Raw genomic sequence first — 23239 nt, 5'->3', positions numbered from 1 at the left:
CAAACTGCAGTCTCTGTTCATGCATTGTGTTTTGCATTTTCACTTTGGCCTCCATCCACATTTTGTCTCTAGTCCTTCTTTTTATACGTGGATGACTCAAACTCATCTTTCATGGCATTTTTTAAAAGCTGTTAAAAACTGATATCTTAAAATAAATTTTTGCAGTATTCCCTGCTAATTAATATGCGCCTTTTCTCTTTAGATGTGTACTGGAGGCATCATGGGTTCAGTTATAGGAGGTACAGTCAGGTTTTTTGGGGCTCTTTTGTCTTCACCTCTGGTCACTCCTGGTTTCTTCAATGGGAGAAAATACAGTAAAACAATAAAAATACAAGTCATTATACAATACAACATATATATATATATATATATATATATATATATATATATATATACATACATATATATATATATATATATACATATATATATAAATATATAGATAGATAGATAGATAGATATATTTCTGACTGTACCTCTGTTTTTACTGGTGAAGAACCACGGTCAGTGAAGACAGGATTAAATCCAGCTCTGTTCAGCAGCCAGTATGTCTTTTGAGTCCCTTTACCCTGTCACAAAGAGAAAGACGTTCTGGTCAACCTAACATCTTTGTTATTTCATTGCGAGGGAAAAAATATTACAGACTGTTCACCTTCATTTGAATTTCTCCTCTTTCTTCCAGTTCAAATGATCCAGCCTGGAAAAGAATGTCTGCCGTGGACTGAGATACATGAATCTTCAAGGCTGTATGTGACATACACATATACTTCTAAAGAGAGGTTTTAAGCACCTTTACCAAGACAAACTCCTAGGTTTGCATGTAAGTTCAACAGCTCTGCATGTTTAATCATGCAAACATGTTAATATAGACCATCACATCAAGTTAATTTTTAAGGCATAATACGACTACTGTAGCCTGTTAGCGTGGAGATTAGCACAAAGTACAGAAGGACAATGCCATAAATATTTGCAGGTATAAACCAACCAAGAACTGGACTAAATGAAATATTGACCTGATGAAATATTATGAAATATGAAAAATTAAGGGATTATCAACATAATTAGAATTCATCCTCAAGGCACCATTAGCATCTAGAGAAAATTTCATTTCATTCTCATACACTGTACCCAACATAAACTTTGATGTAGACTGTTGACTCCCATTTTGAAACCTTAAACTCGTATGAGTGATGGATATATCTAACAAACCAAGGACACTTGTCACTGGTCTCTCTGTAGCCAATGAGGTCAGCCCTGGCTGGTCATGTGAAAGAATGCAGTCTTGTGGAACTTGGGCACTGACTTTGCTTTCAGGCCTTCAGACCCAGACAGTGCATCTATCATTTATAAACAATGCCACGATGATCCATTCAAAAGCAGCCAAACTAGTTGACTGAAATCTAAAACTGTCAAACTTATAGTGAAGCAAGAAATCAATAGAGTCATAATAGTTTTGATTTATCTGAAAAATGCATTTCTGCCCTATAAAAAAATTAAAGTGACAATAGTCACTTCAAATTATACCACAACTACATAAATCTGATCTTTTCAGGGTTATTCAGAGTTTAAATTTTGAAATTTCAACTGCTTACTCACGTAAGCTGTTGCTTTCCATGCGAGAAGCTGTGTTCACTGTGTCACCAAAGAGGCAGTATCGAGGCATGGTGGTCCCTACCACTCCAGCAACCACTGGACCTACAAAATGTTTAATGATCAGAATGGATTTTGTTTAAATTACTCAAATGTTCAATGCACATACTATTTTTCCCACTACAAAGTCGTTCATACTTCTTGTCACTTGTACTCAGGTCTCAGTAATAAGCTCTAGGAGCTTGTCAGTGACCATATGCTAGCCAAGTGGTGACAAAGGAAAATGTGTATTCCGTGACCAATTGGCGAGTGTTTGCTGGAAATTGCAGGGTAGTGACTAGTGTGAAATTGGTCCAAAAAGTATATAGTCCTGGACCAAAAGCCCCCGTCCAATGGCTTTGGTCACGATTTCCATGGTTGCCACTAGTTTGTATGGAAGACACCAACTTTTCTGTAAATATTTGCAAATAACTGAGAAGTGCAACACAAGCCAAAAAGAGAAGTTTTGCCTTCAGCGTAAAAGTTGTGTCTTATTGGTGAAACCAACACATTTTAAAAGGTGCAACTTTTACACTCAAAGCAAATAATCTCAATTTCCAGTTTTGCTTTGCACTTTTTGAAGTTGCACTACCTCTTTGTGGTTAGTGTTTGCAAACAATTCAGCATCTTCCAAGCAAACTACGGGTAACCGTGACAATCTGCTAGTGACCAAAATAATCAGAAGGATTTTTCTTTGTGCACCATTCTCTTTGTGACTAATTTTACCCAGCAACAGCCACCAACCTCTGGCAATCACTCACCAACCAGTTGGGGTACTTTTCAAGACCTTCAAATTGTGTAATGCCATGGTCTCCATTGCTACTGTATCTTACCAGAGTGTATCCCAACGCGAATTGCAAGGCTCTCATTTGGCATGTGACGAATTCTGAACACCTTTATGCCTCTCAAGAAATGTAGCGCCATTGTGGATATCTCCAAAGCATGCAAGTTTCCATTGCTGATAGGTAGACCACTTGCCACCATGTATGCATCACCAATTGTTTCCACCTTGTAATGTAGAGATGAAAATGACATTTTTTAAATAAATTAAGGCTGGAAGAAAATAAAACATAGCACAAACAGAAAAAAAGATCCCTGAAATTTCAAGGAAATTAAAATTTTCATTAAACAATTGAAAATTGTTTCTTTGATTTCATGTAATAGCAAATACATTTTCTAAAGTTTTAACTTTTACAATTTTGCTTTTAATCAGATATGATTTCTCTGCATTGCTGGTTAAATTTCTTTAATTGTTTTTTTTTCTTAATAAGATAATCTAACTGGATGCTGAGTCAGTAAATATGGAAGGAAATGGTAAAGCTATTCTCATCTCTTGGTAAGAAAGTCAATATTTATCAAAATATCTATTACATTGCTTTGTTTTACACTAATTTTTATGATCACAGTATGTTCACTGTCACTTACTTTGTAGACATCATACATCTTGATGATGTCATCAAAGAGACTGTAGAGGTCGTTGAGGAATGTTACCACTTCCATTGCAGAGCTGACTGAGCACATGGAGGTGAAGCCGACAATGTCAGAAAAGAAGATGGTGACCAAGTCATAGCTTTGTGGCTCCACTGACTTCCCTGACATCAGCTGTTCAGCAATATATCTAAAATCATTGCAAAAAAAAAAAAACAACACAAGATAAGGTTGACTGAGTATAGCAATACAAAAATATATAGTTCCTTTTTTGTCAAGTACCTTGGCAACATGCTGGCGAGGAGCTTGTCTGCACGAGTTTTCTCCACTGTAAGCTGATTGGTCCTCTCCTCCACCACCTCCTCCAGGTGATTTGCATACTTTTCCAACTTGTCCACCATATTATCTAGAATGTTTGCATGGCTGCAAGATAGAAATTCATCATTAACTCTTTTGCAATGAGGATTTAGTTAGGTTAAATCTTACTTAGATTTGAGTAAGACTGAAGACGGTTGGAAGTTTTAGCTGTGAACTTTAACATTTATGGGCATTATGGGAAATTTGTGTTTTACTTTATAAAATAAAAATTTAGGGGTATGATATTACCTGTCTGGACTAATGTCTTTCAGCCGCCTCCGTACAGAACCAAATGGCGGTCGGTAGTCAGGGTTTTCACTCCAGCAGGCTTTTAGCAGTGCATTGATGTTCTCTTCAACCAGCTGTTCAGACAGCACTGGTCGGAGGGGTTCCCCTTGAAAAGGTGTCCTCAACTGCATAATAATCTCTGTAAGAACATCTAGCATTAGAATTTAATGGGCTATATCTTTCAACTTTGGTTCAGACTAAAATATAATACCGGAAAAATTGCCATAAAATTTTGTACTTCAATCCAATGCTACATTATTTCATATATACTCAGTAATCCACAAAGATACTTAAGAACTTGGTTGAAACCATCACATTTTAAAGTTATTACAAAACTGGGATAGACTGATAATTACAGCGCAAAAAGAAAATGGAAGTAGAAATGCTTCTAATGGTGCCAAATTACCAGAAAGTAAATAAAGCTGGAGATTGTAGCTAACTAACAGTAACTGATTTTGGGAGTTGACAAAAAATTTGTAGGTTAAGACAGTTAAGAAATCATGCCAACCTTTAGGGTCCAGATTGATGTCCTGATACGGACCAGCTTTGGAGTTGTACATTAGTTCCCACATTATTATGGCAAAGCTGTAGACATCACCTTTGGGTGTTCCATTGATCGGGGAACCGACCTGTCTGAGAAGCTCAGGGGCGATCCAGTACATCTCTACAACATGTTCTCGTGTGTTACTTCTCCATCATGTGAATTTATTTAGGATAACAGTGATTATTACAACAAATTCTGATTTCACTGACCTTCGTAATTGGGGTTTTCCAGTGAGTTCATCTTGCCTTTGTTTCCATATTTAAACTCCCACAATCCAAAGCCAGAGAGTTTGATTTGTAGTCGGCTATCCACCAAACATGTGCTAGGTTTCAGGTTTCCGTGATATTTTAGGCTACTTTTGTGAACAAACTCCATTCCCTGGACAACAATTTAATTATTTTAAGATTTAAATAGTAAAACATTTCAGATTACAAAATACATAATCAGAATTTTAACATATAAAAGTAAAAAACCCAAAAAATGGTATACGTACAGTTTGATGTCTATTTTAAAAATGTGAAAATACATTTCCAATTGATTTTTTTAATTTAATTCAGAACTTATAAAAAGATTAATTAATAAATTCATTCATTCAGTCATCTGTTTCTTTTTGTAGATATGTTTTAATTATTTTATTTATTTATTTTTACAATTTCTTAGTCACTTTATTGTTAATAAAGTTCCTGCTATGGACCTGAGTACATTTTTTAAATTGTTATTAGAATAAGAAATTTACTCAGTAAATAAATAGACTTACATTGACAATGTCATATGCAAAAGACAGCTTGAACATCCCATCTAAGTCAACGTCTGAAGCCTTAAGAACATCCTACAGAAATATGCCAACATGGTTCACTTTTAAGTTAAAGGTTTATTTATGGTTAGATGTTAAATTTCAATGCAATCCATTTTGAAAAAAGAACCTTCAGACTTCACTGACCTTCAAACTACCTTTCTTGCAGTACTGGAAGACCAAAGAAATGTTTGGTGGTTCGATGCATGCGCCAAAAAATTGCACCAAGTTCTCATGTTTCATTTCTTTCATCTGTCTTGAAGAGTTTAAGAAGGTTAGGTACAAAATAAATAAAAAGCGAAATAAAAAATAATAGGTTGTAGTTCAGTTAGATACAGTCCACCTGGATTTTTGGCTGTTAGAGTTTTCAGAGTAAATAAAAAGTAAATTCTGTTTTATCTTGAAAAAAATGAGGAACTTTACCATATTGAACTCTGCAATGATCGAAGGCTTCTGGAAATTACAGTTAACAGGGTTCTCAGTGTACTTGATAGCCACTTGATTTCCCTATATGAAAATTAAAAACTTTAGAAATATACACATCTTAAAGTCATACTAAGTAAAGAAAAAAACACCTCTTTATTTAAAAAAATTTAAAAAGTTAATTACATAAGCATTAAAAGCTTTCTTTATATTTCTTACATAAACAATAATTCATATTTGTATATGTGTTGATACATTTTCTTTTGCATTTACATTAAATAATATTCAAATAATATTTGAAACTAGCCATTCAGACAATAAGCTTGTTTACTGAATTCATAAAAGCCTATATGATACTCAAACTTTGACTGGAGTCACTGCAATTCACATTAATTCAAGTCAATTTTGAATTGAATTGAATTGAATGTAATTTGAATTACACATATATTCTGTGTTTGTCTAAAACATGCCCTATGTTATCATTATGTTTAACATGTACACGTAATGGATCAGGTATTCTGTCCTCAATATAGGTAAACTGAGACTGCCAGAAGCTAAATAAAGAGCAGAAGCCATAAAGACTGCTTTAGCTTCGGTTTTGTGGCTTTAAGTTTTGTGTTGGAAAAAAGAGATACCATCCTTCTCTACCTTTAACCTTAATATAGTCCCGAAAGTTACACAGGCTCGCTGTAAAGTCGGAATAAAACTAGTACCTGGTAGAGACCTATGGTGGTGTAGATATGTTCTTTGCCTGCTTTGTCCCTCAGGTCGTAGCTGTTGGTGGATAAACTGGCCTGAGAGCTACCGCTCCCAATATGAGTACCTGAATTGCTTAGAGACATACCCTGATTTCCCTGAAGGAAAAAAAAAACACATGTGAAACCTTGTACACTTATCATTGTTCGACTTGACAACACCTGTCGAATGCTCATACTGTAGGTTCTCTGATGATGGTGATGTCGTTGTAGTTGATCATCCACCAGTAGGAGTCATCCAGCCTCGTCTGGAGTCGTAACTTCTGCAGCACCAGCACCCCAATGCTCAGAACTGCCAGTACCCCAATAACAGGGAAGGTCGCAAGAAGAGCCAGCAGGGCAATGTCTGTGTCCAGTGAGAGCAGTAAGTTATTATGACAGTTAGACATCAAAGTTTCTTCAAAAAGAATACACACAAAATAAAGTCTTAGCGTTTTGAAACGAAAAATGTAGGTAAGGCATTAAGTCAAGCTGAGCTGCAATCTAGCACATTGGTTGATACTGTGGCAGACTCAAATAATTTGTGCTTTTAAGCTGTGCTTTTAAGCTGCTTCTCTCAGCCCAACTCCTTCTCTCACCCCAACCGGTTGCAGCAGATGGCCCCGCCCCTCCCTGAGCCTGGTTCTGCCGGAGGTTTCTTCCTCTTAAAAGGGAGTTTTTCCTTCCCACTGTCGCCAAAGTGCTTGCTCTTAGGGGGTCATATGATTGTTGGGTTTTTCTCTGTATCTATTATTGTACGATCTACTGTGCAATATAAAGCGCCTTGAGGCGACTGTAGTTGTGATTTGGCGCTATATAAATAAAATTGAATTGAATTGAATGTCCACATCTGCTTCACATCTGCAAGCCACTTTGCAACCTAGTAAGTCCACTCTGTATTTTGTATCAGCTCTGCTCTGTGCTTGGACGTTGCTGCTGCTTTCTCTACCTGTGCCTTTCCAGACATGGGTGTGGAAGTCCCAATAGGCATATGAAAAACAAAAACTGAAATCTAATTCCATAAGGAATAGGTTTTACCATTAGTCACCCATTCACAGATTTCATTGTTGAAGCCACATTCTGGCACATCAGGTGGAGGTCTTCCTTTCGGCCACACCACAGACGCAAACATTGAAGTTGGTCTGAAATAAAAGATTTTCTGATAACTACCATGTGTCTATTGTGTTTTTTGTGTTAACACTGAGATGTGACTGAAGATTGTTGTCATACAGATGTGATACAAAACAATTTGGTACCTGATATTTTGGGTGTGACTGTCAAAATGGAGGATTGGGACAAACTTGGTGGTGGCACCTGTGTGCTGGAGGTCATAAATTGAGTAGTCTAGATTTCTCTCTCCCTCTTCATCAAAATGGACCAGTCCAGAGGCTCCTGCAATGACAATCTGTTAGTGAATCAAAGTGTCACAGAACATTATGTGTCACCCTTGAGTTTGATTGTTTTAGCAAAGTGTTTGTGGGTGTAAAAGTCAATTCACCCAAAACATACAGTATCACCTACCCTCTGCCCATGGATCTGATTTCAGTATCAATCTGTGTTACATCCAGAGATGAAGCTATTTTTAACTACAGCAGGTTAAAAAAAAATACCAACAGCTAGATTGTCTCACTTTTGTAGAGATGAGGAAACACAATTTTGTCCTCCCCAATTTCTAGATGTAAAATTTGAACTTGGATGCCAAACTCAATAACACGAGGTATCTGATAAAAATACAATTAAGGTAAATTTAATTCATTTTTTAAAAGGTTTTTTCAAAGTTCAAGTCAAAGTAAACTTTATTGTGATTATTATTTTGTGATTATGCTTTGTAGACATGTTGATAGACTGTAACAGGCCCAGAAATATCCTCTTTATTATTGTTGATATTTCCTCTTCCTTGTCAAGGTTTGGTGGCTTGACTACACTGATCAATGCTACGAGCATCTAACATACAATAAGGTTTGGACAGGCTTTTCATTTTAAAATGGCACCTGGGACAGTTCATTAGATTTTGCACAGCTTCCCATTCATGGGCTGAATTGGTTCAGTTTAAATGTTTACCTAATGCAGCTCTGCCATGATGGTGTTACAGAGAGTGAATGTGGCGTGATGAGGTGGTTGGCATAGTTTAAAAAATAACAACATAAAAATTACTCGTGCTTTAAGAGCTGATGGTCAGCTGACATCAGCAGACCATCAGCATTATCCAAATTTATAACAACAAAACAAACTGTTAGCACTAAACTGATTATTTCCTTCACTAAAGAATATAGAAGCCTTTCAAGAACCAAATAAAAAAACAATATTTGCACTTTACACTGAGTCAAAATTAAAATACAGGTATTGAATTGTGTAGCTACCATAAAATTGAAAGTTGTTTCTTTTTTTCAGGATCGTTAATAACTCCCGACCATCATGAGGGTCTTTGCCATCTTTCAGGACTTCCTTCAGTGCCATCGCGTACAAAAGCACAGCGTCATGCAGATAGGCAGAGTATGGGCTAACCTGAAATACATTAAATCAGTAAAATAAATATATGAAAGTTCAGTATTTTCCATGATCAAATTCATGCTTTCTGTTCCCTGTGCCTACTTGCCTGTTTTTCAGATGTTAGGTTACTCCGAAATGGATGTCCGTTTAGTCTTTTAAAAACTTGTTCAAAGAAATCATAATACTCGTAACCTTCGTAGGATTTCTGAGCAATAATGAACACCATGTCAAAAGCTCTTATGGCAACCTGGTCTATCTTGCTGTTCAGGGCATTTTTCCACAAGTTATCCTGCACAGGAAAAAAAAAAGTTTAACATGAATAATACATGAGTCGGTAGATGTATAAGCATTTTCAGTACTCCTTGAGAGTAGAAAAGCGCTATATAAAAATCAGTCCATTTACTATTTACCATAAACAGTGTTGATCAATTTTGATGGCTCATAAAGATTTAACTCAGTCTGGAAGACGGACGCTATGATGCTATTTTATTTAAAAATAAATAGTCATATTCCTAATCATACATAAAATCATGTATAAGCTCACTAACTCTGTACCACTATGCAGATATAACACAGCAGTAACAAAGTTTGCTTTTATAGCACAGCTCATGCAACACTACATGCTTTACATACAGATTATTGACACAAAGGAGCAAATATTCAAATCCATGAATTAAGTTATATCCAGCATGTAAGCAAAATGTGCACTAAAACTGTATTTGAGCCTTTAATTTTAGATAATGTGTGCCTAAGAGTTTTATTTAGTTTCCCGATGAGTACTGTTCTTAAAGACAACATATCCAACTCCAGAGTCATTCGAAAAGTAAAATATTGGACTTTCTGGGACTAATTTTAAAAAAATAATCAGGAGGCTGTACGTAATTAATGTTGCTGACTTTTGTTTGATAAGAAATAGTCTCAGGATATAACAAATTTAATTAAAGCTTACCTCTCCTGTGTCTTTTCAGGCTTTGCTGTCTTGGTGTCCCCGTTTGTTGGTGATTTACGCAGCTGCATGTTTGTCTTACTGTGTTGTAAAAGTTTTACTCACCACAGTGCCACTGACCTCAAAATGTTGTACCAGGAAGAAAACGTAGTCACCATTCATCAGACCCTGACTCTCAGCCTCCAACAACAGAGCCATAGTATCCTCTTTGTTCGATAGCACCACAATAACTGAAGAAGGGTGGATGAAGAAATTTGAATTCAATTAAATTTTATTTATACAACACATAAGAAGTTCATAAAAACAAGGTTCTTCTATTGTAAGGTAAAAACCCATTCAATAATAGAGGTAGAATCACAGAGATCCTCAAGGCGACAGTGGGGAGGAAGAGCTCCCTTTTAAGCTTTTAAGCGAAAGAGACCTCGAGCAAAACCAATCTTAGATTTGGGATGAAGGGAACAAGAAACAGAAAAGAAAAGCCAAACAAAAAGCAGACAGAGGACAAACTATTGCAGAGACTTAAAAAAAAGGGGGAAAAATTAAAACAGAAAAAGATGACAGACAAAAAAGTGGTTTCATAGTTTGCTACAAAGTGCTCATAGACATTTCTCTTACCTCTAGCAACCTTTGAAATGTACCTAACATTCTGCTGAACTAACTGGGGATTGCTGGTGTCAAATTTAACCACTGCAGTGAGCTTGAATGTGGCTCGCAGAGGATCCTCAATCGTTTTCCACAAAGCGTCAACCTTGTCCCAAGTATTCGAGTCCAATCCCCCGCCGATCAAAGCTACGTGACTCCACCCGAAGAACTCCAAGGTCTTCACCAGGACCCCGGCGCTTCTTCTAAGAGGGGGCATTACAGTGATGTAGGAATCGTAGATGTCACTGTCGTCCATTTTGGACGATTGTCCCACAAAGCCAAACATTGGGATGTTCCATTTTGATGCAATGAGACCAGTCACCTGGAAAGCAGTTTTAGTAAGTAAAATTTAAAGGGTAAGATTATTATTTTTACAAACACTATTTTAAAACACAAAAAGGGTTGGTTTATCAGACAATGGGAAAGCAAGTTTTGAATTAATATTAACTTTAAAAGGAAAACGTCAAAGCCTTACAACCACAGACTGTTTTTATTTAACTAAAATGTCTTTTTTTAGAAACACCAAGAGATTTATAACATAAACTAGTCCCTGATGAGGGGAACAACAACTTAATAACCTGTCAAATCAACCACCTTCTTTGGGTGTATGGATGCACAATTAATTTCTGAAAATGGTCATATTTCATGACCTGATTCTGGACCACTTGAGGAGCCAATTTGGCCCACAAGCCATATGTTTGACGCTCCTGTAATGAATGAGTCTAACATACAATAACAAAAAGTTAGAGTAAATACAGGTAAAGTCATTTAAAATCCATCAAATGCTCTTTATTTACAGAATTGTATAAACTTTTAGGATGATTGACAATACATCAAAAAGAACCATACTTTCTGCTTATGCAGGAAGTATGCAACTTATGCAGGATATGTATTTCACATAAACAAAAACATTAATTTCACATGAATTATACCTCAGCTTCTTCAGGACATGCTGGACCAAAGAGCGCAGACACCTTTTCTTTCCACACCTGGTGAATAAATGCTCCTAGGGACTCTTTGGGACTACACTCAGTGTCCTTGAACACAATATCCAGACTAATGTTTCCCAGGAAGGTGGGGTTGGCGTTCACCTTCTCCACAGCTATCTGTATGGCTGAGCCCAGCCGCAGGGCGCTGAAAGGGAAGGTCATGTTCCAGGGAGCCTGGAAGGCAATGAGCAGCTTGTGAGGCTGAGATCCATTGGTGCCACTGCTGATGCTAGCAGCAGCAGTTAACAGAAGTGTGAAGTGAAGCACCAGCATGGGACTCGTGCCACGGCAATATACCCCCCTCAGCATCACTCTCATCCTGTTAGTGGCTTCGTGTTACAGAGCTTAAATACGCAACTTCACTGGTGATGCTGGACATTTGGTTAGGGAGGGGAAAATGTAAATGCTAGGAGGAGGGAGGTGGTATAGAGAGGGAACGTTTATTATTGTTTTTGTGGTTTGATCCTCTATTCAAAACAACTTTTAGTTGATACACAAATCAAATAGTAGAATTTGTGCCTCTTTACTTTTCTTCTGTGTAGCTCATATTTTTATCCAGAAAACATTCAACAATCCAAATAAGAATTCATAATTATCCAAAGATTAACTTTTGATTTTATTGATTAACAAGATAAGCTCTTGATTAGGTTTCAACTACAATAGACCAATAAATCCAACTGGTGCGACATTTATGTGCACATGTAGTCACTGCTTCCAATCATAAATCCAGTGTCAAAGTTCAACCCGATCTGTTTTACCTTTAAAAGAGTCATACCTCCACTTCAAACAAACGCATAGCAAAGAGGGAGCGGAAAAGAGGACAGGTTTATTTAAAGAATGTGGGCTAAATTCATAAAGATTTTTTTAGGGGGGAAATGAAAAGTGAAAACTGTTGTAACTCTCTCGGGTGTGTTGTCTGCTTCTGCAGGGCTGCAAGAGCCAAATGAGGCAGGTCGAGCCTTGCTCTGTGCAGAGGAGTTCTCACACCTGTGTGCAGTTTAAGGTGCTAATGACTGCAGGTGGGCAGGTTGTACATTAGTGGTGTTGCTTGCTTCAGCTGTTTTTTCTCCAGGGGATGAGCCAGCTCAGCCTGGTCCCCAACTACTGCCGCTAATCCCACCAGGTAACTTTTAATGAACCTATTCCCTTCATTTCACTGCCTGACAAAATTAACTCATTCACACAAGATAACCTGTTAGAAGATCAGCACTGTGGTTCTTGCTTTAAGTGAATTGACAAAGATAGGTATGGCGATTGTTTGTCAAACGTGTGTTCTGTACACACAAGTGAGAAAATGCACAAATACTTCAGTGAATTCATTGGTATCCTTCAGAATTGCTGTTTGATGTTTCATTTCACCATTACTGACTGTAACCTGATGATAAGCTGAGCAAATGTGAGGTGGCGTTTCCTTTTATCTAATCTCTTTCCTGATTTCAACACTATGCAATACACCTTGTACTGTCTTTTGAGGGGGGGAAGTGCTGTGTGACACTATCCAAGGTTAACTTATGGGATTTAAACACATGAAAGAATCAAAATTGAACTTAATAAACAGGAGATAAGACTAGTGCCCTTTCACCACGTGCAGCCTCTTGGACTTCCCAGTGTACACACATAAAAGTTTTATCTATCTGGACAGAAATCAAAGAAATTTTGTGGTTGTAAGAGCTGATGGTTGAAAGGTGGTTTAATAAATTGCACAAGGTACACTTTAATAAAAGACAGGGTTTGATCTCTGTGATCATGTTCTTTATTTTTATCAGCAGAGGTGATGGTGGTCAAGGTTCAAAGGTTTTGAAGTCTCATGCTCATTCATTTTTATGGGTTCGTATTCTCTGTGTTGCCCTTCAGAGCAGAGGAAGAAGATCTGCTGTTAGCACACACCACGCACCTCTAAGGACCAGCAGCAGGTAGGAGAACCTGTCGCTATTTCTAATTGTGTTGGTTAATTTCTAAACCATCATTAATTTTAGGACCTGTTCTTAAAAATCTCATTATAAATGTGTCAATAGATTTGTTGCACAAAAGGTAAAATATTTTTAAATGCACCTGCTTGACTGTTCAGTTGTCTAAATTAACATCTTTACCTAAGTGCAGTTCAGCAGTTTGTCACAACGGTCAAGAAACCTTCCTATGCTTAAAGTAAAATGGCCATGAAAGCATGGATTTATGTTCTTCTCATTTTAGGTGTTTGTAAATATTCTGCAGCGCTTACTGTCTTTACACTGTACGGGCTGTAATTCTCTCTTGACCTTTTTTGGGTTGGACTCTAACTTGAGTGACTAGGATAACTTGCACAATTCATGTTGACTTTGAACTTGATTTATGGGCAAAATATCGAGAGCAGTGTGAAGGAGCCCAGATGCATCACAATGATGTACAGTATAGTTTAGCTTTTAAAGAAACTTGACTTACATTTGATCAAATAGTAAAGACCTGGAGGTCTAAATCATTATAAATCCACAACATTGTTCTGTATCCCTGCAGACTCCACCATGGACTTCATCTTCCACTTCCTGTTCTCCCCACTCCCAACCCCTATAATTGTCTCCTTGTTTGCTTTGGCCGCTGCCACCCTATTTTACCTGAACACTCGACCAAGTCCCATCCGGTCCCCCACTGATCTCAACTGCCAAACTATGGGTATCAAGGTAAAAGTCAGCAAACTGTCAGATGTTGTCAAATATGACTGTTAAATTGGTGCATAATCTGCTACAGAATGTCACAGTGTCTCTGTTTGAAATCCTTAGGATGGTGCAAGAAAGTCTGCTTTGTTGGAGGATAACAACAACCTGATATCATATTACTACAAAGATGCAAAGACACTCTATGAGGTTTTTCAGAGGGGTCTGAAGGTTTCAGGTAATATCACTGAATTTGTTATATGCATCTTTTACAAAACAAATCCTAATGTTGCCTAGCTTTCTTTTGAGGTTTAGTGAGCATGTTTTCAGTCTGCCTTGATAAAGCTGGGTGGTAGAAATGGCAAAGGTTACAATGTTATCAGTTCATGTTATCCACGGTTCTGGTTATCTTATTTTGGATATGGATTAAAACCTGATAACATACAAAATGATTTAATTAACCGAAGACCTAAGAAAGTTCTTCAGTCTTAAAGTTGGCATCTACCTGTCCCTTATACTTGGTGGTTAGTTTATTCTGAATTTAACTCCTCCGTACAATTTCTTCAGATAGAAACAGTAATTCCACTTGGGTGTGACCCTTTTGTGAGTGTGGTCTTAGTCCAAATCCAAAAAGAACTCAAAGTTCTTAAAAAATAAAAAATAAAAAAAATAACGTGATCCAACCTCGATCTGACTTAACTTCCATATGTATGCTGCAGGTTTAAGCTAAACACTCTTCTGGTAGTAATGAATATGCAGAGTATGTGTGATGTACTCAGAGTGATATGTGTGGATGGTGAAAATGTGCCACTTGTAAGGAATAAATGCAACAAACAGTTGTATAGGCTTTGCTGTTCATACTTCAACTGTATAAATCCAAACATGTTAATTTCAAACACAGATGCCCTTTATAAACATTAATAGCCATAACTGTTTAAAATAATGTGTACAACTATATATAAATAAATAAATAAATAAAAAAATAAAATAAAATAATTTAAAAAAGTCAAAAATTGGTACCTAAAAACAAAAAGGTATATAAAAGGTGCATGTAAATTTAAGCGTTCATGTCAAGTTCACTGGAATAAAAGGGGCTGACTACTGTGTCGGCAGTCCTATGCTTTTGGCCACGCCCTCTTCTCAACAACGCTGACAGGCGTCTTAATTGCGCAAGAGTGACGTAGAGCGAGGCCTTGCTAAAGAGGAAATCACAATAAACCAAATTACTAGTCAGGCTCATAAGTGGGATAACTCGTGCTGAAGATGGCATAAAATGTGTAGCATAAAGCATTTATGCTCTGTTTAACAAGACAGTTTTTCCAAGCAGGAAAAATGCTTCTAAAGGGGAAACTCAGAAACTAGATGCTGCTTCTCCCAGCTGAGAAATGGTCCTAAAGCAAACAAGCGAAAATGGGAAAACTTGAGTATATGCATAAACTAGTTAACTCTTTTGTACTACATAGATATTGATTGCATTCCTTTAAGCACCTTGACAGTGTTGTGAAGCTCACGTTAAATCTCTTGTTGTTCCAGGTAATGGACCATGTTTGGGCTACAGAAAACCAGGAAGACCATACCAGTGGCTGAAGTACCGACAGGTAAAAGGATCAGCATCTCTCAGCATCTGGGGGAAAACATTAACACCGGTTGTGAATTTCAGTTCATACTCAGCCCCTCCCACCCCCCTCTCCAAAAGGTGTCTGACAGAGCAGAGCACCTGGGATCTGGGCTTATTCATAGGGGTTTGAAGCCAAACTCCAACACCTTTGTTGGTATCTTTGCCCAGAACAGACCTGAGGTCAGTGAAGTTTAGATTTTTATTTATTTATTTATTTATTTATTTATTTATTTGTCTTTTCAATGTGATCAGCATGCTGCAAATGTCTTACTGTTTCATTGGTCACTTGCAGTGGATTATTGGTGAACTGGCGTGTTACACCTATTCAATGGTAGTTGTTCCCCTGTACGACACGCTGGGTCCTGAGGCTCTTGTGTTTATTATCGACCGAGGTAATTGAGTTTCTCTTTGAATCCAATTCTGCTAATTAGAGCTGGGTGGAAGTCCGGTATCTCCCTGATCCCTTCAGGGATCTGTGACTTTGGAAAAGAAAAGAGATTAATGCAATGTGCTCCTTCAAACATATTTTGCTTTTGATTTTCTGATTTAGCTCTGGAAAATTTATTATAAGTGACATTAGATTGAGGCATTTGATTGTTTCAATTTGAACAATAGCCTTCTAATTTAATGGGAGTCCAGCTGATGTTTTCCTCTGTTTCAGCTGAGCTTTCCACAGTGCTTTGTGACAATCAAAAGAAAGCAGAAACACTCCTGCAGAATCGGGAGAAAGGCCAGACTCCAGTCCTCAAAACCATCATCATTATGGATTCTTTCAACTCCGAGTTGGTCGAACGAGGAGCAAAGTGTGGTGTGAACATTGTATCCTTGGAAGAAATGGAGGTAATGCATGCTGAGCACAAATAGTGGTTACAGATGAGTCATTGCTTTTGTTTTGTCCTCGCTTGGGAACGAACATTTAAGATCTGTACTAAAACTGCTAGAAGACATTCAGCATTATTGAAAACATGCTTTGTTTTTATTCTCCAGGCACTGGGGAAAAGTAATCCTCAAAAGCCAGTTGTAAGTTTCTGATACAGCCATGTAATGAAATTCATTTGAGTCTTAAAAACGTTGCACACTGTTCTGATGAACTGATTTCATGTTCCAACAGCCACCGAAGCCAGAGGACCTCAGCATTGTTTGTTTCACCAGCGGCACAACAGGTAATGGTTTTACTTAAGAATATCAAAGTCATTTCCTGCAGGCATTAATTCATTTAGGAAACTTAAACTTGATGAAAGTTAAATCCAAATTTAATATAACAAGGCAAAGTGGCAATGATGAAGGTGATAATTAACCACAATATGGAAAGGATGGCAAACTTGGTCTCAGTGAGGGTGGGAACCCTTTGGAAGGGTTGCTATAAAATTATTTTGCACCAAATTTGGTGACTCACTGGACTTCCCCATGAGTACAAACACGAAGTTAACATTTGTGGTTTGAAGCAAAATGTGTTGACAGCTATTTGATGGAACCTTGTAACCCTTTTTTTTTTTTTTTTTTTTTTTTTTTTAAATGAATATTATGTCTCTACCAGGAAGAAATTAGGCGTTTATTATCGTGACTGATCCTATAGCAACATCAAATGTTTTCTCAATGTCCATATCTCCTTAGCCTGCAGCCAGCCTGTATATTTTTCACAAATTGTATTTGCTGGGAGGTTTTTTTTGTTTGTTTTATGGGGGACCTGCACCTACTGAATTGTTCATTAAAATGAATCAAATCCCTAGAAATGTTGCCAAACAGTCTTTAGGAAACGTGTCTTGGTATCATAATGAAAGCATGTAAGGAAAACATCATGTTCTTCCTGGCCTATTATTCAAATCAGTTGGAAACTGTCTGAAAACATTTTGGGAGAAGTGGACAGCACTGCGTTTGATGTTTAGGCTTTAAAGGGTAAATAATTGTACTCATTTGTCAGGAAATCCCAAGGGAGCAATGCTGACCCATGAGAACGTGGTCGCCGATGCTGCAGGTGTACTCAAAACCACTGAGGTACATGAAAAGTGGAGTTTGTTTGGTCTTTTGGGTTTTTGTTTTTTGTTTGTTTTTCTTTCCCATTCTAAATGTTGGGGTGAAAAAACTCATGCAAATGAGCGAATATTAGTGCTGACAGAGCTTCTGTGTAAATGCAGGTATCGATGATTCCAAACACCCAGGATGTCACCATTTCATTCCTGCCATTGGCACACATGTTTGAGAGAGTCGTGCAGGTAAGGTCCAGACTTGATCATCATTCAAAAAGTTCTCTTTAGGTGTGCTAACTTTGTTTTGTATCTTGCAGACGGTGATCTTTGGTGCTGGAGCTAAGGTGGGATTCTTCCAGGGTGACATCAAACTGCTACCAGATGACATGAAAACACTGCAGCCCACCCTCTTTCCAGTTGTGCCTCGACTTCTCAACCGTATCTATGACAAGGTGGGTGTATGTGTGTTTAAGCTAAACAGCTCACATTCCTTTTAAATATACTACAAAGAATTAACACAACTACAGTTTCATTGATATCAAGTGCACAAATTTTCTTTTTGACTTTTAGGTTCAGAGCGGAGCCACTACACCTTTCAAGAAATGGCTATTGAACTTTGCAGTGGAGAGGAAATATGCAGAGGTGAAGGATGGCATCATCAGGAAGAACAGCGTATGGGACAAGCTCATCTTCAACAAAGTCCAGGTACTGCTTCTGTTTGAATAGCTGTAGTTCTCAGGGGACACACACCTAATAAAACCACAAGCAGCAGAGTAAATTACTTGTGTGCACTCATGGCCACTTAATTAAGTACAGCTGTTCAGCTGCTTAAGGCAAACATCTGATGAGCCAGTCACATGGCAGCAGTTCAATAAGGCTTGCTGAAGTTAAAACTGATGATTTTTAAGGGGAAGGAAGGTGTTTTTAATAATACTATGAACGTGGCATAATTCTGCCAGACAAGACTGCCCTTAGTATTTCAGAAACTGCAGACATGCTGGGATTTTTTTTTCCCCTCCCCCACACTGCCATCTTTGGGATGTAAATGGTCCAAAAAAGGATCATTCTAAATCCTGCGAGCAGCTGTTCTCTGGGTGAAAATGCCTTGTTGATGTCAGCTGTGAGCTGATAGGAAGGAAATGGTAAGTCAAATAACCACTCAATGCAACCAAGCTGCACAGACCATCTCTGAACACACAGCATGTTTAACCTTGAAGCAGATGGGCTACAGTAGCAAGCGACAGTCCCGTCACTAAGAAAAGGTATCTGAGGCTACAATTTACACAGAAATGACCAAAATTGGACTGGAAAAATGTTACCTGGTCTAATGAGTACTGGTTTATGTTGCAATGCCAGGGTCAGAATTGAACAGAAATAACATGAAAGCATGGATCCATATTGCATTGTATCAACAGTTCAGGTGCTGTCATTAAATAGTGGATATTTTCTTTGCACGCTTTGGGTCCTTTATTACATTGTTTAAACATCACAGCCTAGTTCTTGTGCATCCCACAGTGTACACATCTTCCAGCAGAATAACACACAATGTCATAAAGCTCAAATCATCTCAAACTGAACATGACGGTGAATTCACTGATGTCAAATATCCTCCAGTCACTAGATCCCAATCCATCCACCTTTGGGATGTGGAACAGGATATCATGGATGTGCAACTGACAAATCTGCAGCAAGCTTGTGACACTATCATGACAATATTGACCAAAGTCTTGACTAGACTGTATGGCATAAAGAATTAAGCAGAAGGGGATCCAACCCAGTACTAGCAAGGTGTAACTAATAAAGTCACTGACTGCATGTTGAACTGTCAACAGGTAATTGACTGTGCAAAAAGGGTAGATGGTTCATGAGGAAATGGTGATGTTTTGGCATTTTGCATTCACGGGGAGCCCCCTCAAATATTCAAAAGCTGCAGAAATGCATTCACTAAAAGTATATGTGCTCAACCTTTCTTTTAGGAGTCTCTAGGGGGGCGTGTGAGGGTCATGGTGACTGGAGCAGCACCCATATCTCCCTCTGTTCTCAAGTTTCTCAGAGCTGCTCTGGGTTGCCAGGTAATAAACACTTTAATCCTCTGTGTGTGTAGTTTGTATTCAGATTTCTATGACTCAGATAGTCTCTTGATATTGAAATCTACTATTAGATGGTGTTTACTCGACTTTCAAAGGCTTTGGTACATGTGCATGTTTACAGGAAAACATCTTTTTAAAATAACATCATTAAAAGTGAATTAGGTCCAAGAACAGGAGGCTCCACAATGGTATCTTACAGATTTAAGATCACATGATTACAATGTTCACTTGTTTTATTGGTCACCTTAGATCTTTGAGGGGTATGGTCAGACGGAGTGCACAGCCAGCTGCACGTTCACCATGCCATGTGATGCCACTGCAGGTACATGGCACAGAAGCATGCTGACTTTATCATCATTTGTGGCTCTTATAACTTCCCACTGACATTTTGTTTAAATGTTATTTTCATCTTAAGCATTTGGTTTCGTGTTTTGTTTTTTGTTCCTCCTCCTACAGGACATGTTGGGGTGCCGTTGCCTTGCAATTTTGTGAAGTTGGTGGATGTTGAAGATATGAACTACTTTGCTTCAAATGGTGAAGGAGAGGTAGGTTTGTTGCAGTTCAGACAGTGAGGGTTTGGGATATTTAAACCTGCAGCAAGAGCAGTTTAATCTGAAGTACTGAGGTAAGTTCAGTAATTTATCTAAGCATGTTCTTAAAGAGTAAATAAGAGTAAGTTTTTAAACATCATCACTTGTCTCAAAAGTAAATAGACTAAGTTGTAGCCTATAGTTAACCATATAGTTCTGCATCTGTTTTCTCCATGAATTAAAACAGGTGGGTAGGCAATGGTTTACTTTGAACTGGTTTGTTTTGTTTTTTTAAAAGGGAAAAGTGGAAAACTGCATGGATGGGTTAAATTAAAAAATAAATGAATAAAAAAAATGTCCTACTCATCCTGTAATTTCATTACCTTTTCTTTCCAGGTCTGTATCAAGGGCAACAATGTGTTCAAGGGGTACTTAAAAGATCCAGAGAGGAATGCAGAGGCCTTCGATGATGAGGGTTGGCTCCATACTGGAGACGTTGGGAAATGGCTTCCGGTAAATAGTCAAGCCATTTTTAAGTCTGACCTAAAGTACGACCACATGCTTTCCTTCCATGTACCCATCATATAGAACACAAAGTAAAGTTTAGTAGAAAATAATGAGGTGGAATCAGAGTTTAAGAGCTCAAAGGCTCTTATAAGTGAGCTACTAAATTAGGATTGTTTTTTTTGTTTTTGTTTTTTTGTTTTTCTTTTCGCTGCTTGCCCTGGAAGACATGATGGTTACACTGCCTGACAAGAATGTAGGGGATTTCTTGAGGTTCTGCCATTTAAAAGGATCAGACTGACCTTCAGGTGCTTGTTCTCTTGCATGTTAAGTTTAGTGAAGACATCCAGCAACTCATTTATCTGTCAACTAAATGTAAATCTTCAGCAAGAGATGGCTGGCTTTTGAAAGTACTGGGGATTTAGGGGGGAAGTTGCATCTGTTTTAATATGGGGAGGGGGAAAAAAAAGTTGGTTTTTTTGGGAGGGGGGGGCTAAAATTAAATCTAATAACGTGCAAGCTCCTTCACTTTAGAAGTACTGGTGAACAGAATGGGGTTTTTGTTTTTCCTGCAGGCTGTAACTTTTGGATTGGTATTGGTTTTCAAGGAACTCTTACCAAGAAACCAACATAACTTCCATTTAAAAATGTTTACTTGACGCTCAGGAACAATGCTTTCCCAGATGTGGACCATTATTTTAATGAGACGTAGGGACACACAACAGTTCAATTCACTCTCCCATTCTCTGATCTGGCCTGTTTTTTGTTTGTGGCAGAGTGGAGTTCTCAAGATTATTGACCGGAAGAAGAACATCTTCAAGCTGGCTCAAGGAGAGTACATCGCACCAGAGAAGATTGAGAATGTGTATGTACGCAGTGCACCAGTGGCACAAGTGTTTGTGCATGGAGACAGTCTACAGGTAAATCTTTGGGCACCTTTGCTATGTATACACAGTGGATAAAATTCGCCTAGACTACACTGCCTTCTTTGTCTCTAGTCTTGCCTGGTTGCCGTTGTGGTCCCTGATCCTGAAGTCCTGCCAGGTTTTGCTAAAAATCTTGGCTTCCATGGTTCCATTGAAGAACTCTGCAAGATCCCTGTAATGTTTTTGTCTCTTGCAAGTTTTGTAACACAATCGTATAAACTTGAAATGACTTGCTGAAAATTTGTTTTTGTCTTCGTCTGCAGGAAGTTAAGAAAGCCATTATTTCAGACATGACCAAACTAGGAAAAGAAGCAGGACTCAAGTCTTTTGAGCAGGTGATGACTCATCCTTTATTACAAAAATGAAACAGCTGAGTAATGTCTCTGGAAGTTGGCTGTTATCCACATTATCAACACCTTTTTGGAGGTTTTCTGCACTTCTCAGTAACCTGGCTTTTATCACCCTCTAATGGTTAAAATGTGCAAAATCAGCTCATTCTTCTCATGTGCCCCAAAATGTCAGTTTAAATTATTATTAGCCTGTTAATCTTTGGTTTACAATATGTGCCATAACTTCAGAAATGTAACATTAATTTGCTTTCTATCATGGCTAACATTTTCCATTTTACTTACTCATGCAGGTTAAAGATGTGCACCTCCATCCTGAGCAATTCACCATTGAGAACGGCCTGTTAACCCCCACCCTTAAAGCCAAGCGGGCTGAGCTCAAAAACCTCTTCCAGTCACAGATTGACCAACTTTATGCTAAAATCCAGTAACCTGAATAAACAACTTAAGACAAAAAAAGACAAGTAGTTATTTTCCATCATCTGTCAAACTTTATAGAATGGTGACTTAAACATTGATTTTAATGCTCTCAGAGAGGGCACGCGCGCGCGCGCACACACACACACACACACACACACACACAGGAAAGTGAACTGAAAACAAAAGCAGAACAAGCAGTGTATACAAATTCATGCTGCCGCTGCCTGACTCTGAGGCTGTTTGTATGTTGTCTCCAGGACTTCATCTGTAATCAAACTTGATATGAACATTTCTGCTGTGGCTCAACACCACCCTCATGTGTTGCTTTCAAACATAGCAGGAACAAACACGTTTGGTGCTACAACAGCTGTATTAAAGGGCAATCAAGTGAATCATTTCCAGTCTATACATCACAGCTTTCAAGTGTTCAGCACTAAGAAACACTGATTTCAGCTTTAAAAGGTAAGGTAGGCAGAACACTGACACTTTAAGTTCACAGCTAATTTATATCTAATTTCGTGTAGGAGTTGAAGCTGTGCTTTTGCATTTCAATTAATTTTTATTGAACCCCTTTGTGGATGTATGCCAAGATAAAATCTGAATTTATGCATATTTTGACTGACTTGTAAACGTGCTTGTCAGATAAGCTTAGCACAGAAAGCGGGAGAACAGGAAATAAAAAGGCTCTTGGAACCCTTTACTCATTTTAAGATGTTCGGTATTAAAAACCAGTATATATTTTCCTGCTCCAGTAATACTTTCCACACTCTCCTACCCAAACTATCATCCTCTCCACTCTTAACTCTCTCCCTTTCTTGCATACAATTCTCTTCCTCATCGACTCCCTCCTACCTTCTGTTCTCTCGTGTTTTTTTTTTTTTTTTTTTTTTTTTTTTTTTTTTTTTTTTACCCCTCTTCTACGCCCTTCTATTCTGTACCTCTCTTTC

The 23239-nt window shown here is 38.0% G+C and overlaps 2 protein-coding genes across 2 annotated transcripts; one reads left to right on the top strand and one right to left on the bottom strand.

Annotated features, from left to right (window-relative positions):
* Positions 1 to 198: 198 nt before the first annotated feature.
* On the bottom strand, positions 199 to 11536 carry gucy2g (guanylate cyclase 2g). Its single transcript, XM_063482288.1, has 22 exons — positions 11207 to 11536; positions 10248 to 10596; positions 9738 to 9862; positions 8793 to 8975; positions 8557 to 8701; positions 7453 to 7588; positions 7235 to 7338; positions 6397 to 6563; positions 6176 to 6316; positions 5463 to 5546; positions 5187 to 5291; positions 5004 to 5075; positions 4456 to 4624; positions 4211 to 4366; positions 3664 to 3841; positions 3340 to 3480; positions 3055 to 3247; positions 2463 to 2637; positions 1597 to 1695; positions 653 to 744; positions 477 to 569; positions 199 to 294 (listed from the first exon to the last, which is right to left on the bottom strand). Exons 1-22 carry the CDS (start codon positions 11534 to 11536, stop codon positions 199 to 201), a joined length of 3333 nt encoding a protein of 1110 aa, XP_063338358.1.
* A 2225-nt stretch (positions 11537 to 13761) lies between these two features.
* acsl5 (acyl-CoA synthetase long chain family member 5) lies at positions 13762 to 22303 on the top strand. The gene is made up of 20 exons (XM_063481923.1): positions 13762 to 13917; positions 14017 to 14128; positions 15424 to 15488; positions 15587 to 15688; positions 15801 to 15900; positions 16170 to 16348; positions 16496 to 16528; positions 16620 to 16671; positions 17430 to 17503; positions 17644 to 17721; positions 17793 to 17927; positions 18046 to 18180; positions 19452 to 19547; positions 19815 to 19887; positions 20022 to 20110; positions 20492 to 20608; positions 21376 to 21519; positions 21598 to 21699; positions 21789 to 21860; positions 22166 to 22303. The coding sequence occupies exons 1-20, from the start codon at positions 13762 to 13764 to the stop codon at positions 22301 to 22303; spliced, it is 2052 nt and encodes a 683-aa protein (XP_063337993.1).
* Positions 22304 to 23239: the final 936 nt, after the last annotated feature.

This window comes from Pelmatolapia mariae, linkage group LG8, assembly GCF_036321145.2.
Source record: "Pelmatolapia mariae isolate MD_Pm_ZW linkage group LG8, Pm_UMD_F_2, whole genome shotgun sequence".
Classification (NCBI taxonomy): domain Eukaryota; kingdom Metazoa; phylum Chordata; class Actinopteri; order Cichliformes; family Cichlidae; genus Pelmatolapia; species Pelmatolapia mariae.
Note: the sequence above shows the minus strand (reverse complement) of the source record. Positions and strands in the feature narration are given on the sequence as shown.